Raw genomic sequence first — 17,656 nt, 5'->3', positions numbered from 1 at the left:
GTCCCAACACCTTACCTACACACTCTCCAAACACTCCAAAGGTCTCCTCCAAACCCTCCTCCATCTACACCACTTCCCCCTTTGGTCTCCTGGCATGCCTCCAGCTCCACCAACCTCAAACAACTCACTGACAAGTGACTCTGCCGGCTTTTTCTAGCCCTCCCCTTCCTGCATAGTAGTTTCCCTCTGCTCCTATTGGTTACAAAGGTCAGCTGTTTCCCTGGCCCAATTTATTTAAGTCTAGTCCCAACTCCTAACATCTTCTGTTTTTGGGGCAGGACTTCCTTGTGAAGTAAGACTTTAGACCCGCTCGTTTGCAGCATTCAACTTTGCCATCAAGTCCATGTGGGAACTGATGGTTTGGTTCCCTGTTCCACTCCTGTATCAAGTAAGTCCTTACCCATAAAGGTTTTGAGGAGTATTCCTTGGTCTTCCCTAGTGTTTGGCAGCTCATTGCATGTTCCAGCTCCGCTGCTTCACTTTTCCCCTATAACCATTCTGGGATGTGGGGGGGTGCGGGGGTCTGCCATTCAGCAGCTTAATGGGCAAGGATAGACTATTGTCATTAGGGCAACCAGTTAATTCCTCCGGTTATGGGCCAGATCTGGTCTATTGGGCCCACAAGCATTGAGGTATGTTTTCTAGATACTGCTGCCTCAGGGCATCCATGATCCATCCCAGGGGTCTGAGGAGTCTGGTGTATTCTGGTAGCTGTCGTGTCTTGGGGACCACCTTGAAATAGAAAATAGAACTGGCCAGAACAAAAGCTGATAAGCATCGGGACAAAGGAAAAAATGCACATACACGCTTCACCCATGCCAGGAAGCAGGGGAAGAGGGTGGACCTTGATGATCTGACATGGTTCTCGAATTTGTGTAAAGTATAATTGTTCCACTAATAGATAATTAGCTGCTGCATTTAAGCATGAACAGTACTGCCATTGACGCTTGGGCAATACACATTGCTCTAAGATTTCATAATACCTGTGGCCTACTAATACTTCAGACCCTCGCCACTAGCCTTTGCCTAATCGCTACATATCTTTTTTTTTCTTACAAGTAGAAAACGTATGCACAATCTTCCTACTTAATTCTTATTGCATACAAATTGCAATACTTACAATTTGGTAGTACTCCATGACTAATAAATATTCCAAGCGGCCATCAGCAGTAATTCTCTCATCTCCCACAATAAAGTGGGCAATGTTGTCATGTGGCAACAAAGGGGTTCGGTAGATATTCCTTTCGTTGATAAAGTTCTGTCGATTATTCAAGGAAAACACTTTCACAGCCACAGGGTGCTCGTCCAATGACCCTTTGTATACCGCTCCATAACGGCCACGACCAATAAGCTGTTAAAAAGAAAATATTAGTCAGTGAAATAAGACTATTCGGTTAAATCAAAGCCAGACAGTTATTTTTTTTCAAAAAGAGCCTTTCAAAAAGAGCCTCTCAAGTTATGTTGGTACACCTGCGGTCACCTCCTGCGTCGATACCTTACAGGAAAGTTTGTTTTCAAGCAGCAATATGTAATGTATGCACATTTGCCAGAAGGTTATCAAGTGGTATTCAAGAGAGTGGGTTTCCCCCATAGCCATCAACGATAGAAAAGGAATGGTAACAAGAATCGTACAGCAAAGGTATTTCCCCCTCCAAGCTTCAGAAGCTGGGCGTAATTGCCACATTGCACCCCACCAGCTTTTCAACGCCGTCAGAACCATAACGATATTTTATTTTTCACAACACTCACTCTAACATAAAATTGTTAGAAACACTGAACCATATAAACTGATTTGGACAAACTGAATTTGAATGCGAGGACCCATCAGTCACTCCATGGGACCCAGCGGCCTCCTGCAGGTCGCTTCCATTACACACCCAAAATGGGGGATTCCCACATGCTCAGTTGCCAATGCCCACATATCCTAAGAGAATTATATACGCATAGGAGAAGAGTCCGAACATGCTCGGCTAATCCGGGATAAACGTGCACTTCTGCTGCACCTGCAGTACTGTGTGTATGTGTGTGAAGACAGCTTGCAGTGCTGCTACAACAAGTGCAGCAATCTATGCGTGTGAATTAAAACTTCTTTCGGCGTTAAAAATGGCTATAGTATGTGTGTGTGGGAGTGCACGTGTTGCCTTTAAGAAGCCTTGGGAGGTGATCTTTAGAAAATATGTTTTCGGTGTCATCCAGAAATAGACGGCGCACGGCACTTGAAAGCAAGCCCCTGAGAAGGTTCGTTTTTTGATGAATGTCTAGAAAGAAAACCCCTTTGGTTTTAGATAGTTTCTCACTTCCAGAGCTGTGCAACGTCAAGGCGTTCGCTAAGCACATTGATGCAATCGTCATGTTGGTCCTCTCAGGTCGCTTCCGTATGCCCAGCTAGTTTTGAAGAAATATTAGCTCATTTTAGAAGGAATGATTAATTCTGAAACAAGCATTTTGACAACAGCTTGAAATAAATGACAAGCCTTCCAAGTCAGCACTGATAGCGTCAAATATAAACTCAATTTGAAAACGTCTGGCTGGAGGTGGCCTCATTCAGTGTTTGGCATAGCAGTTAAAAAAAAAATAATCAATAAATAAAGTGGTAGTTCAATTTTTTGGGCCGTAACGGAATTACCACCATTTTTACAGCGCTGCCAAATTCAAGTGGAGGATTCACCTTCAGTATGTTAGAAGTAAACCCTCCACTTAAAAGCCAAAAGTCAGTGGAATTGCTGCTCGCGGTAATTCAGCCAAAATCCCCATGGAGACCTATGGACTGGACGTGGTCTCACAGGACCAAATGCTGGTAACAGTAACCGATTTTGGCAATAATTTGACAGAATTACCACCAAACTTGGAATGAGGCCCACAGTTTGCAAAACCACTCACGCAGATCAGGAAAATGCTCAAATGTCCAAAATAAACGCTTTAAGTAGTTTTTCATATGTAAAATTGTGGTGAATTAAAGGTAATATTTCTTGGGACTCCTAGCCGAGCAGGGAAAGTTTAAAGGAGTATGTGAATCTTTGAAAGTCAATCCAATCCAAAAAGGCTCATTCAAAAACTGCAGTATTCCCACGTCTCGGGGCCTTCAACAAAGTAGGGATTGCAAAACAGGCAGGGTGTTCAGGAGTACATAGGATTTCACTTTTGCAGCGGGGAAAAGCTGTACATTTAACCCAAGTTCACATGCCATCTTTGTACATAATTGCAGGAGCCATTCAAATGAGCACAACTTATTTTTCACAAGCACTGCATGCCAAGAAGATTGAAACCTCAAACTACCAAGTGTTCATTCAAACTCATGTAAATCCGAAAGAGGTCAGCAATCATTGCTATGGTGGCACTGTAAGTGCTTCGGCTGCTAAACTGTCGCTACTAATTGTCTAACTCTACCCTTGCGCTCCCTTCCAATCCTTTAGCACAATTAGGCATTTGAATCTGAACACAGGAATGATATTAAACTCTTGCTCAACACGATGACCACCATCTTTCACCAGAAGGCGCTGCACATTATTACCTCCAATAGCTTTAGGTTGTCCAAGTCCAGCGAGGGTTCCGACGATGCAGCCTCCATCATATTCATGCTGTGAAGCCCTTGCTTACGGTCTCCTGCGGGCAATGAAAAGAACAATGGAGAAAGGGATGCACTACTACTATGATCCGTTAAGCATGTATTTCTGGGGCAACATAGCTATGCCTTGTTGTATGGAAGGGGAGTGGAGGCATCAGGGAGGCATCTCAAACTAAAAAAAAGCCTGTGACGCACAGGGTGGTTTTCAATGGATTGGCTGGCTAATAGTTATGCATTCCAAGGACACAGCTCAGCCCTCTAAAGTGCATACTTTCGCAAGTGAACAGCAAGTTCCAGGCACATTCGAAAGGTTAGAGCCTTGTGAGGCTTTAGCTTGCAGGTGGGAGTGCACATCTCAGGGATGCAAGGTGTCCCGTCTACTCAGTTGACAAAGTAAAGGATTCTGAACTCGTGAGTTGTAAAGACCAAGAGCTAATAGAGGACTTGACGTGAAACACTACTACAGCTTTTTAGCAGGGATTAATCTGGATATTTTTGGAGGTTTTTCAGCAGCCAGCTCATGAGCTTTTTGGACAACCTGAGATAGTAACCTTGTTTTTGTACTACAACCGTGCCCACGACCGAAGCGTTTTCATTTCAGAAGGCTGGGAAGGCTAAGGCACTCATGCTTAGTCAAGCTACCATAGGGGTGATCAAATGCTAGGGGTTCCATTTATGGCACGGATTGCTAAATACAGCAGCGTTTTACCACATTCAAGCAATCAGCACACATGTAAACTGCATTGTGGTACCATGCAAATAGTAAAGGAGAGAAAAAGGAACATAATGGGAATGTGCCTTGCTTGGTCCTCCACAAACAGAGTCATGGGTAACAGCATTTACCACCCTCCTTTTATACACTTTTAGGTAACTGCGAGCTCTGTAGAGGAGACTGATATTGAGGAATTACCAGGTTACTCACCGTAGGGACCACCTTACTCCTAGTCCATAGTCCCCTTTCCTCCATACTTGTGGGACATCGCTCCGTCCTGTGGGACGGGAGCACTTTGTAAAAAGCATCCACATTTTTTTCAAAAATGTGTCCCTCCTCTCTTTCCTGCGCGGGGCCCGGTACGCGGCCGTAACCCCACCCACCTTGGCTAAACCCCGCACATCGCCCATCAGTCCTTTTCTATCGCCGGGTCACAGACCCATTAGCAATAACAGGAACCTTATTAGAGGGGACGGCGGGCGTATGGAGGAAAGGGTAATATGATCTAGGTGTAAGGTGGTCACTACAGTGAGTAACCTGGTAATACTCCTACGTCCCGTCCCCTTTCCTCCATACTTGAGGGAGATTGCCAAGCACTCCTTACAGGAACTACGGGTGGATGGAAATACCCCTTACTGAAACAGGTTCTTCAGCACAGCCTGACCAAACTGAGCGTCAGCTCTAGAGCTCATGGCGAGACAGTAATGCTTACAGAAAGCAGATGGGGAGGCCCAAGTAGCTGCCCTATCGAGGACTCCCAGGGAACATATTTGTGAAAAGCAACTGCAGCTGCCTTGCCCTGCATCAGGTGCGCATGGATACCTTTAGGAGGTTTCAGCCTTTGGACGGTGAAAGACTCCGTGATGCAGGCGGCAATCCACCTGGAAATAATTGCCTTAGACGCCGGCTTGCCCTGAGGGTTACCGAAGGTCACACAGAGTTGAGAAGAACTCCTAAACTCGGAAGTCCTGTCCAGGTAGAATTTAAGAGCTCTTCGACATCAAGACAGTGTAGGATTCTTTCAGCCTCTGAGGCAGGGTTCGGAAAACAAGACCGGAAGAGAGATCGACTGATTCAGATGGAATTCGGTCACTACAATCGGTAGGAAAGCCGGGTTTGTCCGAAGGACTACCTTGTCCTTGTGAAAGACCAAGAAAGGATGCTCCACCGACAATGTCTGGAGCTCACTCACTCTCCTCGCTGACCTAACGGCGACCAGAAAAGACACTTTCCAAGACAAGTACTTGAGGTCTACCGTAGCCATTGGTTCAAAGGGTTTATGGCACAGCGCCGTCAGGACTACATTTAGGTCCCATGGCGGGTGCGGATTACGCACCGGAGGGTAGAGGCGTGTCAAGCCAGCAAATGCCACTTCACCACTGGGTTAGTTAGAGAATAAGAACACAGGTCTGTAGAAAGGTAAGCGGAAACCGCTGAGAGATAAGTCCGGCATGACAGAACATGAAACCCTGACTCTGCTAGGGAGGACACGAAGGACAACACCGTGTCAACCGTGGCCCCCCCTTGGATCCAATTTCTTCTCTAGACACCAATGACAGAACCTGAGCCATTTACTCTTGTATTGAGATCTGGTCGAGGATTTCCTGGCTGCCTGGATAATGCGCATGTTATCCGCAGACAAGCTCAGATGCTCTGAAGACTTGAACTCAGGCACCATGCCGCCAAGCTGAGCGATTGTGTGGGGGGGAGGGGGGGCACATCTGTTCCCCTTGGTGAAGAAGATCGGGAGTTACTGGTATCCTGATCGGTGGATACGCCGACAGGTGTTGAAGTGCTGAGAACCAAAACCTGGCCGGCCACAACAGAGCTATCAGCAGAAGGGAACAGTTCCCAGAGTTCTTCAACTTCCAAATTGCTCGATGAACTAGAGGCAGAGGTGGGAAGGCGTAAGCTCTCATGTTGTGCCATGGAATCTCCAGAGCATCCCCCCAGAGAGGAGGCTCCCAGCCCCCCTCTGGAGGCATACTGAGGAAGCTTCTTGTTTACCGCCGTAGCCAAGAGGTCCACCTCCGGTGTGCCCCAACGCGAGAAAATCCATGAAAGGACCTCTGCCTTCAACTCCCACTCGTAGCTGACCACTGTCCGCCGGCTGAGGGCATCCGCTGTGACATTCAGCTGGCCCGGGATGTGCACTGCAAGCAGCAAGACACCATGAAGCACGCCCCACTCCCAAATCTGGATGGACAGGTCAACGAGGGGGGGGAAGGGGGGGACCGTTCCCCCTTGCTTGTTTATGTAATACATTGATACCGCAGTGTCCGTTCTTATGCGGACCACCTTGTTGACAATGAGCGGTCTGAACGCCCTGAGCGCTAGGAAGATCGCCCGAAGCTCCAAATGATTTATGTGCAGAAGCTTGTCCTGAGGCGACCAGAGGTCCGAGACCTGAAGAAGCTCCAACGTCGCACCCCACCCGAAGATGGAGGAGTCCGTGGTGATCGTCACCGTGGGGACGGGGTCCTGAAACCTCGCGCCCCCAGACAGATTGCTGAGAGAGGACCACCAATCCAGGTCCACTCATGGAATCCGGAATCATTATCCCCATGGAATCCAGATCCACTGCCTGACACCATGACCTCCGAAGAGCCATCTGGGTCCGTCTCATTTCGAGACGAGCAAGAGGAAGAGCCAGTACACACGAGGCTATGAGGTCCAGAAGACTCTGGAACCACCAGGCCGACATGCTCTCTGACTGCGCAAACATCTGACACGAGGCCAACAGATTCGCCATTCTGTCCCCGGTCAGAAACACTGCAATCGATCGTGTTCCAACGGAAACCCAGGAAGATCAGGTCCTGTGAGACCGTCATGGAGGATTTCTGCCGACAGCCCAAGATGGAACAGGAGCTGAAGGAGAGACTGGAGGTTTCCCGCTGCTGCCAACGGACAAGGGCTGTGTAAGAGCCAGTCGTCCAAAGAAGGATACACATGATACCCTGGAGACGAAGATAGGCCGCGATCACCGACATCATCTTCGTGAAGACACACAGCGCCGAGCTGAGGCCAAAAGGAAGCACCCGAAACTGGAAGTGCTCCTCTCCCAAAGGGAAGTGGAGATATCTCCTGTGTGAATTCCAAATTAGGATATGCATGTACGCATCCTGAAGAGCCACCACACTGAGCCAATCGCCCATCTGCAAAGAGGAGCGAATCTGGCCGGGCATAATCCTCTTTAATTTCTCTTGGTGTAGGAAGAGATTGAACTGGGAAAGGTCTAGGATGGTGCGCAGGCCAGCCTGGTTGGGTTTGGGCACCGTAAACAGCCGGGAGTAGAAGCCCTCCCCTTGCTCCCCAAGGGGAACGGGTTCAACATCTCTGAGGTCCAGAAGTTTCTGAACCTCGGCCTTGAGGGAGGGTGAGCCCGACAGCTGAAAAGGAGGGTTGATGGGAGGGGTAGGGGTTAAAGTTAAGCGGAAGCCCGCTCGAGCAACCGACAAGACCCATCTGTCTTCTGTGATGGTCTGCCACGCCTCCCAATGAGACGCAATGCGTCCTCCCAGCGGGGTCTCGTGCGAGCGCTGAAAACCCTCATTTGGCAGGTTTATCGGTGGCGGTGCCACCTGAACCTGATGAGGAGGCTGAGGAGCAGGAGAAAAACCATGTGCGTTGTCGTCTACGGCGGTTATTCCCCGCAGGAGTATCCACTCTGCGAGATTTGCGGTCCAGGAAGCCCCTAAAACCAGAGGAGGGTCGACTTTGCGACAACAGTCTCTGGGATTTGAAAGGAGGTTTAACCAGAACCAACAATGATTTAGCCGTCTGAGTGCTATCCTTGGTTTTGGTGAGCTCTACATCAGTAGAAGATTGAAAAAGCTCCTTACCATCGAATGGAAGGTCCAACACCTTGTCTTGCACTTCCTTAGAAAATTTAGTGGCATGCAGCCACGCCTGCCGCGAGGTATCGACACCGAGCATGAGGCACCGAGCCGAGGCGTCTACGTGATGAGCCGCAGCCTCCAGGAGATCCTGGGCCAAGACCCTGGCATCGGAAAGTCCTCCTTTGACGTCCTCCAGCTTCTCAACCGGGATGTGCTCCTCAAACTCCGACAGACCTTTCCACATCCGCATGTTAGCTCCCGCCAATATCAATTTGGCGTTGGCCTGCCTAAGCTGCAAAGCCGAGTTGGCGAAGATTTTCCTCACGAGGGAGTCGAGGAGCTTGTCCTTACCCAGAACCTGAGTAGCCGTCGTGGAAGAGGATGCTGCAGGCCTGGACTGCAAAGTGGCCACAGCCACCACCATAGAGGAGGGAGGCGGACAAGACGACAGAGCCACCTCTTCCGAAGAATGCAGCCTGTACCTCGCGTTTATCTTTTTATTGACAAAAAGTCCCGAGTGTGGCTTTTCCCCGACTCTTCGGACCTCGGCCAGAACGTCCTTCTGCAGGAACAGGCCGGTACGCTCCAAGGGAGACCGGTTGAATGCCCCAGAAAGCACGCCCTCCTGCGGAGCGGTTGCCTCGGGCACCGGAACATCTAAGAAAATCATGTCCAGTACCCGGTCATGAAAGGCTCTGATAGAGCGGGGAAGGTCCTTGTTGTCCTGATCGCCTTGAGGGTCATCTGACAGGTCAGGATCCTGCTGAGCCGTGTCAGGCACTGCCTTGTCCACTGGGGACAATGGAGGCAAAGGCGGGAGAGCAAGGGGGGGGGGCACCACCGGCAAGGGAGACGCCGGCGGAACCACCTGAGGAACAGGTGGAGCCTGAGGCGCCGTTGGACATATCTCCTTGAAAAGCCCTTTGAAATATTCGCTCATGGGGTCGGTGCGCATAAGCGCTTGAAATTTACCGAAAAAGGCATCCCCAGGAGATTGTTTCGGGACCTGAGGAGGCCTCTCATGAGGTGGACAAATCCAAGGACATAACGGGGAAGAGTGCCACACCGGGCCCTCCACCGACATATCCACATAAATCAAAGGAGCCGCCCCCACGGGCAACGAACCATTGTGCGGAAGAGGCACCCGGGCGTTCCAATCATAAACCGGCCGGTAAGAATGCGCACAAGAGACCTTAGGTTCACCCAACAGACCGAGCCCTACACCAGAAGCCGATGGCGTATATGTAGGGGTAGCACCTAAAATGGCCGCCGTAGACATGGCGGGAATGGGCACAATTTTGTCCTCATCTGAGGGGAACTGCAGCACGTGAGGAAGTGAGGCAGGGGTCCCCGTAGATGGATCAGGGGTCTTAATCTTAGCCTTAACATAAGGAACCTCGGCCGAGCCGGTACTATGAGGCCTGGAATGTTTTTGTGACATACCAACCGCCAACTGAGCCTTCGAAGGAAGGACCTCGGCACTGCCGGTAAAAGAAGAACTTTGCTTCTTTGCCCCCTCAACAGATCTGGTGTCACCACAAGAGCGGGAACAGTGCGCTTTCACCGACAAAGCCTTGACCGGCCTCTCAGAACTGTTGGTAGCTTTAGCCTCTGTACGAGGGACCTCGGACCCAGGTCCAGTAACAGCCTTTTCGGTGCGGGCCTCGAACATCCGTTCGGTAACTACAAGCCCAGCCAAGGCCTCGGGCGCACCCCGGTTTTGTTTTTGAGGGAAGCCGGCAGAGGCCTCAGAGCGAACTCCGGTACCCCACGACTCAGTAGAACTGGGTCTACAAACAGCCCCCACAGGAGGGGCCTTGGAGCGTACTCCGGTGTTCACAGGCCCCTTACGGAGACCCTCGGAGAAAACTCAGGTAGAATTATTAGGCCCAACGGGCACCTCAGGGCGAACCCCGGTATCAGAGCGATCAACGCCCCTCCCGGACCGAGAGGAACCCGGGAAGGTATCCCCCGGTCGGGGTGCCCTGAAAAGTAAAGAACTTACCAAGCGTTTTTTCTTCTCGTCGATGAACACCTGAAAATGCGAAGGAGGAGTTTGTCGGAACACCTCCTCCCACCGCTCCAACCGACGCTGAAGTGCCCGGACCGAAAGGGAGTCACACAGTAAAAACAGGAGTCCCAACGGTGTTCCGGACCCAAACACTCTAAACAAAGAGGATGGGGATCCGCCCTCGCGAAGCGATGGCGACACGATGAACAATCTGGAAAGTCTAATTTGAAAGACAGACAGACTAGTGAACGGACGCTAGCGAGAGCCATTGAGGAAAAAAGTGAAGAAAATCTTCCGAGGATGCAAGTGCGCCCGGCCCCGATCGAGCAGAGAAAAGGACTGATGGGCGGTGCAGAGCCAAGGTGGGTTGGGTTATGGCCGCGTGCCGGGCCCCGCGCAGGAAAGAGGAGACACACATTTTTGAAAAAAATTTGGATGCTTTTTACAAAGTGCTCCGGTCCTGTCCCACAGGACGGAGAGATGTCCCACAAGTATGGAGGAAAGGGGACGGGACGTAGGAGTATGAACCATTGCACTTTATGCATTATGCACATTTCGTTCCAATTTCTGGCTGCAATGGCAAGCCCACACTTCCCATGGAAGGCTGAAGAACTGAGAGACTCAATTACTAATGAAAGCAGCAACACTAAGATACAGTAAAACCGAATCGCACCCCACAAGTGCATTTATTATTTGCTGAATGTGATCAATCTGTGTGGGATAGGAATGCATTCATATCAAACCCCAAACTCCCTTCACGTACACGAAGCCACCACCAGTGGTGTTTGGCTTTAGCCTGTGTATGTAGAGGTAAACAGCTTGTAACTGTACCATTTCTGCCACAGTGCACATGGATTTCGCTTGGCCTCAATCCTAAGTCCCAAAACCTATTTTTTTTTTTTTTTTTTTTTTTTTTAAACAGGGCGCTTTGGAGATTAGGTAGGAATATAGTTCTGAATAAACTATTCGTCAACATGTAAAGTCATGACTTGCCTTTTACTCGGGGATTGAGGTGTGTAAAGATGTGTTCATCCACCTAATCTATAAATCTGTCCCAATAGCACAAGGAAATGAATTATTTTCCAATCCTACCTGCAAACATCCTGCATCCAAAAAATGAAGCGGCAATCAAGATGGCCAACACAGAGATTGATCCCAAGGCAATCACAATTATCTCCTCTCTGTGGAACCCACGAGAATGACCTGAAAAAAGCAAACAAAGATGTATCAGTCCATTGGGTTTAAAGGAAGCCAATCACCCCGCCCCATCTTCATTACCCATAATGACCTTCCGTTTACATGCTATCTAATACCACATACATAATGTCCAGAATTTCTTAGACGCATGCACTCTTTTGGAACCTAGCCCCTGATCTCCAGCAAAACACACATGCCTGAAAATACATTACAATGTATACATGGATTTCTTTTTGTTGTTTATCAACGACTTTCAATACATTCAATGCATTTTAGTGAAAGGGCAGAAACCTAAAAATATAGTTCTAAAAAGACCGGTTTCATTTCTGGGACAGCTACACAATTGTCTACACACCGGTTCAGAAATCACTACAGCGTCAATGCAAGCAAAACCCTGTGCAAATTACCATCTCTTAGATTTCAGTTTCAGAAACTGAAAATTGCCAGTCTGCTCAGATGTGTCAAGAGGGAACAGGCATAGTGAAGTACTTGTTAAATCATCACCTTTCTTTTTACACATCAATTTGTCGCCATCAAAGGGTGTAGGTTACTCTTCAAAAAACGAATAAATGCGTCACATGAAACTGCCACAAATGTTAACATGCATGCCTTTAGCTGGAAATGTAAGCATGTAGACGACGTTCCTGTTGGGGTCACTCTAGTGTGCATGGTACTAAGGTTTTGCGCGACTCCTATGTCAGCAACTCTCTTCCCCTTTCCTGTGTGCACCTACCGTCAACAGTTCTCTGGTCAAATCCACCTTCGAGAGTGGTGCTGGTGGAATCCTGAGGTCCTAGAGTGTGGCATGTCAAACAGGATGCATCAGACAGCAGGAGGATGAAGAAAGACTGACTCCTCCAAGTCAGGGTGGTGGCTGGCAAGGGCTCCAAACGTCATTTCAAGATGGCCACTGACCTTGAATAAGTGCTTCAAGTTCCAATATGTCAAAGCAGATCCAAGAGGCGGATGCAGCTAGACAGCTCCTCACGACACCCAACCCCTGGTATCTACGGTGAAATGTGTTTTTCAGCACCAGAGGTCGTCAGTAGCTTTCTTTGACCAAGACCTCCACGACTGCCTCCTAGATTCATTGGATACATTCCAAGGACCTTTACAGCTGCTCATTTGCTCTTAACCTACCGCTCCCTCCAGTACATTACACAGGCTTCAGCAACACTGATCCATTCTGGTCTTGATTCCACGCCGCTGTGGAGAAGGTTGGTTGCTTCACTGGGAGACTGGAGTTCAGAGTATTCATGTCTGGTCCGGTTTATTTACTTTCTGCTTCTAAGGTGATAATGTGACTGCTATCCACACTGGGGTAACTACTTAATCCTTTGCATCATTTCCAGAGTGAAGAATAAGGTGAGCTTTACACAGCACTGCATACTAGAGTCTTGCCCGCTTTCAGAGTGCTTGGTAATAGGCATTCAGCACATTGTGACCTCTTACAGATGGTGAGAGTCAGCCTGGCAGCGTTTCGAACACTGGTCAGTCTCGCTCCTCCTTCCTTAAAGGTATGTGCACTACATGTAGAACTATCCATCTGTCAGCCCCTCCTCCAAGGGGGGGAAAAGGGTAATAGCCAGACACAACCATGCTAAAATAACCGAACACTCACTACGTGTCACGGCTCATGCATTAGACAATGAAATAGTATGGCACAAACCTTTAACATTGATCGTCCAAATTGTATGGGTGGCTCATACAAAAACATCATAAACTAGTCACATCAGGCCAGCAAGAATTAATGTGGATTAAACTTTTTTTTAAATGGGTTAGATATTTTCTTAATGCAGTTCTTGTTTTAATTAGATTTAACTGCATTGGTTTAAAAAATAAAATGTGTTTGTCAAGTGTACCGTGCACTTAACATTTCAAGTTTAGGATCACTGTCCTAAATATAGGCACCCGAGCTGGACCCAGAAAATGTTGGACATCTCAAACTCATTTACTATTTGGCCTTTCTTTCCCCCCAGGTTGTTACTTACCAGACAGATCCAGGATCCCCTGAAGCCAATCTTCTGTTAAAGGGCTGGGAGGCTTTGGTTTAGCTTTCCACAGGCAGAAATGTGGCAATGGCCAGCTAGAGAGTGGAACTTGTGTCGTTCAGAGGAGAGGTGGGGCAACCTTGGTGCGACAGGATACCTCATCCATCTTTAGATAACTTTCTGCAGAATCCCTCATCTAGTTTTGATGCCTTTGACAATTAACTGTAATGCCAACAATAAACCTTGGAATTGGGCCTATCTGGGACTGCTTTGGGCAGTTACAATAATTTCAGACCAGCTGCTTGCAGGCTACTTTTACCATCAAATGGACAGTTCCGCTGGGATATTCCGACCCATGGTTTAATACTTATTAGAAGCTGCTGGCTAGACACCAAGATCTACTGGGTTACAAGCATATTTCTGTGTAACCTAAATCTAGCAATCCATCTCCTTTAACTAGAGTGCTAGAAGCAGAATCTGCCCCAAAGGGAAAGGACAGTGATTCCTGGCTCAAAAGAAAGAAAGTGTCAGGACAATTCTACCACTTTGCTAGATTATTTTTGGGTGCCATCACTACAATGGCCAAGATCAGAAATTGCTCTCAAGTGCTTGGACTCTACAATGAGAGACCAAATAGTATACGTTGAAACCCTGCAAAGTGGGATCTTGTATAGCATCCTTCAGCAGAAATCTGAGATTGTCAACAGGAAAGTCAGTTTTGCATCCAATCTATTTTTTAAAAAAATACAAATAGCTGCCCCACAATCAAGCAGTGGCTGTTTAATGGGTTTGGTGCCTTATGAACGGTATTCCATCCTCATTGAGGACTTTCTCAATTGGTGTCAAAAGATTAAACTGGCTTTTACACTGAACTGAATCAGATAATGTCATACATTGGGAATAAGTGACCGGGCAGGCTGTAGGAAAAATATACAGATATCACCTTGCTTCTCATGCACTGCCGGCTTTTCGATGTTCGGATCACAAATATCACCAGAACCCACTTCTCAATGGCAGTCTTCTGATCGGCGTTCCAAACCTTCCACATCCTGAGAGTACAGGAGTAAATCTCACCTTTGACTACGATTTCCCCTCAAGGGGAAAAAAAAGAAATACACCTCAAGCACACCTTTTCCTGGCTCACTCAGAATGTATGACAGCACAGGACGACACACAACTTGAACATTTTTTACTATGCTTTCGCAGGGTGCTGACAACTCATTTACTAAGAATGCCCGACGGTAGAAAGCTTTTACCCACTATCTACAAAATATGAATGGACCAGCGGGGTGATAGTAGGTAATGGTACGCAGGATGTGGACAGGTAAAAAAAGGGTGGGTGTTGTAAAATTGAGTACTTTGTTGTGGGGAGCAGAGAAAAAGAGTGGTATATCAAGAGGTATCTTGTGCATTAGTCCAGTTTGTCGATAGGTTTTTAATTCAGTGGTGCATGAGGCAAGGGCACATTTTTGTAATATTCAGGAGGTCGAGTCTGGCTGTGGTGGCAGTATTCGCAGCCATGATAAATTGGTAGTTTCAGGTCTTTGGCAAAAAAAATTGGAGAGCCACAACCATGGCTTTCCCCCTCCCCACATCAAGGGGAAGATTTGTGCTATAGAGGGAGTTGTTTCCAATCACCTGCCAATAAAATCAAGTGTGAAAAATACAAGTACCAGAATCCTGAGAGCTAATTAACTTGCCACACCTGAAAAAGAAATGCACACCCGCCTGAAAAAATAAAGAAGCTCAGCCTCCCTGAAGATTGATGGAGTCATGAAAACGTGCGTTTGGAGAAGCTAATGACTGGTAACAGAGCGCCTGCCTTACTAATCTTTAAACTTTGGCAAAGATAACCCTCGGTTGGCAAGTCATGGGCGAGAGGGGTGCTCAGGTCATGGGTAAAGAGATGGTATAGGGAGAGTGGGCATGAGGTGTCACCAAGCCATCCAGTGGCGGATGACAGATAGGTAGTTGGTTACATGCACAGTGATTGCAGGGATGAGTGATAGAGGGGAGTGTAAAGATGCACGTATACACTGAATGAGTAATGTAGCCAACCTGAGCCCAGCAGGACTCCGCCATTACATCTTCATCCCAACTTCTAACTGTGAAACCCAGAACCCAACTACGTAAGTAAACAAGAATGTAAAGCAGTATGGAATCTTACAACAGTAAGATTCCACACAACCACATAACATATATTACAACAGGGAGGATGTCATCAAAGAAGTGATCATTAAAGCCAAAAGGAAGAAATGGGTTTGCCTAGAGTCGAGGTACATAGTGAGAATAGAAGTGGGCCTAGGAATATTTGTTGAAGTACACCCAGGGGAAGGGGTTCTGGGGGGTGCAGGAGTCCCCATAAGTAGCATTCAGAGAGCTAGAGTAACCAATTGAGGACAGTGTTCTTGAACACAAAGAGGGAAATATTTTGAAGGAGGGAGGGATCTTAAGTGTCAAAGGCAGCTGAAAGGTGTAAAATGGTTCGAATGGCTGAGAGAGGTGGGCAGTTGGGAATGGAATTGGTGATGTGGAGGAGCGCAGTCAATGTGTTGTGTTTGGACCGGGAACTAGATTAGAGAAGGCCAGCCAGTGAGAGTACCAAGAGATAGTTGATTATGAGGTTGAGGACAACTCTTGAGGACTTTAGAGTGGTAGGGATGTGGCGCTTTTGTAACAGGCTTGGAAGATTGAATGAGGTGGAGAGGTGACTGATGCAAATACCTTAATTTGTGGAGCAAAGGGGTCAACTGGAGAGCAGGATGGGTAAAGGTTCAATGGGGAATGGGAGAGAAGTGACAGTAGAGTGTGGGGACAAAAGGAGGAGGAAAGAATGGGGAGAGAAGGATCAACAAGGTGTCCATGATTTTGATCTTAGAGGAGTAGAGGAAAAGCCATTGGTTGAGAGAGAAGCGAGTTGTCAGAGTGGAGTCAAGATAAAGTTTCTGGGGCTTAGTCATACTGTAGAGGTTGAGGTCACCCCTCATTATGGCAAGGACATCATCTGGGAGTGTTTCAAGAGGACAAGAGGTGGACTTTGGCTGATAGGCAGTAGATGAGGGGGATAGTAAGAGGTAGCAGCGAGGTGCTGGACTGTGGTATGCTCAAAAGAGCAGGAGTGGAATCAGAGGGGAAGAGGTGCCGAAGCTATGTCCTTGTGGATCATAAAACTAATACCAATACCACACAATTTATTTTTGTAGAGACAAGCGAGAAAGAGGCCCAGTTGGTGTGAAGGGGTGGCAGTGTTATGGGGTAATCCAGGTTTCAGTGATCACCACCCCAGAGATCAGGGCGATAGAAATTGAAATTAGTGAGATAAGAGGGTTTCTTTGCAGATTGATTGAGAATTTCAGTGACCCAGGGTGACGTCAATAGGAGGAGGGAGAAAGAGGTAACGGAGCTAGTTGCTTGAGTAGAGGAAGGGTAGCGAGCGGGTTAGGCAAGGCTGGTGATATGGGATGAGAGGAGCGATGGAATGGTCTTTGGGAGATGATCGAAAAAATGGGGATGGGAGAGACCTGGAAAGAGGATCCGGGTGGAGGAGGGAAGACATGTGCAGAGGCCAATGGGGACCTGGGGGGAGATTATGGGGGGTGGGAGGGGGCTAGAACAATAAAGAATAAGATTGGCAGGAGCATGAGCAAGGAATGGTTGGTGCCCCCTACACCCTCCCACAGGGTGTGGGGTGACTAAAATGCAATTTAAGAAATCACAGGGTTTTAGGTAACCAAAAAAAGCAATTTAGTAGTAGTAGTTTGTGCAGTGTTAAAAGTTCTTAACAGTGATTGCACTGATTTAAGAAGTGGGAAATGCATGGTAGTTCTGAACGGATGGGAAAATGGAGTGAGTTGGCATAAGGGCCACCAGGGCCAAACAGAAACTGCCCATGTCTGAGCAACTCTTTCTTTGGTCACCACACCATGGGATTCCTCCTGGAAGGGATTAAGTGGATGACATGAGCTGGAAGGACCAATCGGGGCACTGCCATTTCCAAAATGTCTACTCAAGGGACAATGGCCAGGCAAATTGATGGTGGAAATGCAGGGCTATTAGGGTCTCTGGCAGCAAATAAGTCTGCGGGACACCGGAGTGTAGAGAAATGTTCAACTACCTTTTGGTGGGGTTTCCAGTTGGGAGGTCTTCTGTGTTCAGGAAAACATGAACAAGCACCCCAGGTGGGGGAAGATACTGTTTGCTATTACCAGAATAACGCCCCGGCTACCATATGGAAGAGCGTACATTCGTGGGTCCCCTGCTCTCCCGCCACTTGATTAAACTCAATTTAGTAGTCAATTCTCTGAACCTGAACCACAAAGTCTTTCAACAGGTTGGCTGTCT

General features: G+C 47.9%; 1 protein-coding gene across 1 annotated transcript in view; it reads right to left on the bottom strand.

Moving 5' to 3' along the window:
* BMPR2 (bone morphogenetic protein receptor type 2) overlaps positions 1-17,656 on the bottom strand; it is a 696,097-nt gene that overhangs the window by 288,889 nt on the left and 389,552 nt on the right. Inside the window, exons 4-6 of the mRNA XM_069615513.1 lie at positions 11,220-11,330; positions 3,512-3,603; positions 1,121-1,351 (exon numbers count right to left, since the gene is read on the bottom strand). Coding sequence (XP_069471614.1) covers positions 1,121-1,351; positions 3,512-3,603; positions 11,220-11,330 — 434 coding nt within the window. The remainder of the gene's footprint in view (positions 1-1,120; positions 1,352-3,511; positions 3,604-11,219; positions 11,331-17,656) is intronic.

This window comes from Ambystoma mexicanum, chromosome 9 (assembly GCF_040938575.1).
Source record: "Ambystoma mexicanum isolate Mex_15411 chromosome 9, UKY_AmexF1_1, whole genome shotgun sequence".
Lineage (NCBI taxonomy): Eukaryota > Metazoa > Chordata > Amphibia > Caudata > Ambystomatidae > Ambystoma > Ambystoma mexicanum.
The sequence above is the reverse complement of the archived record's forward strand: the minus strand, read 5'-3'. Positions and strand labels throughout refer to the sequence as shown.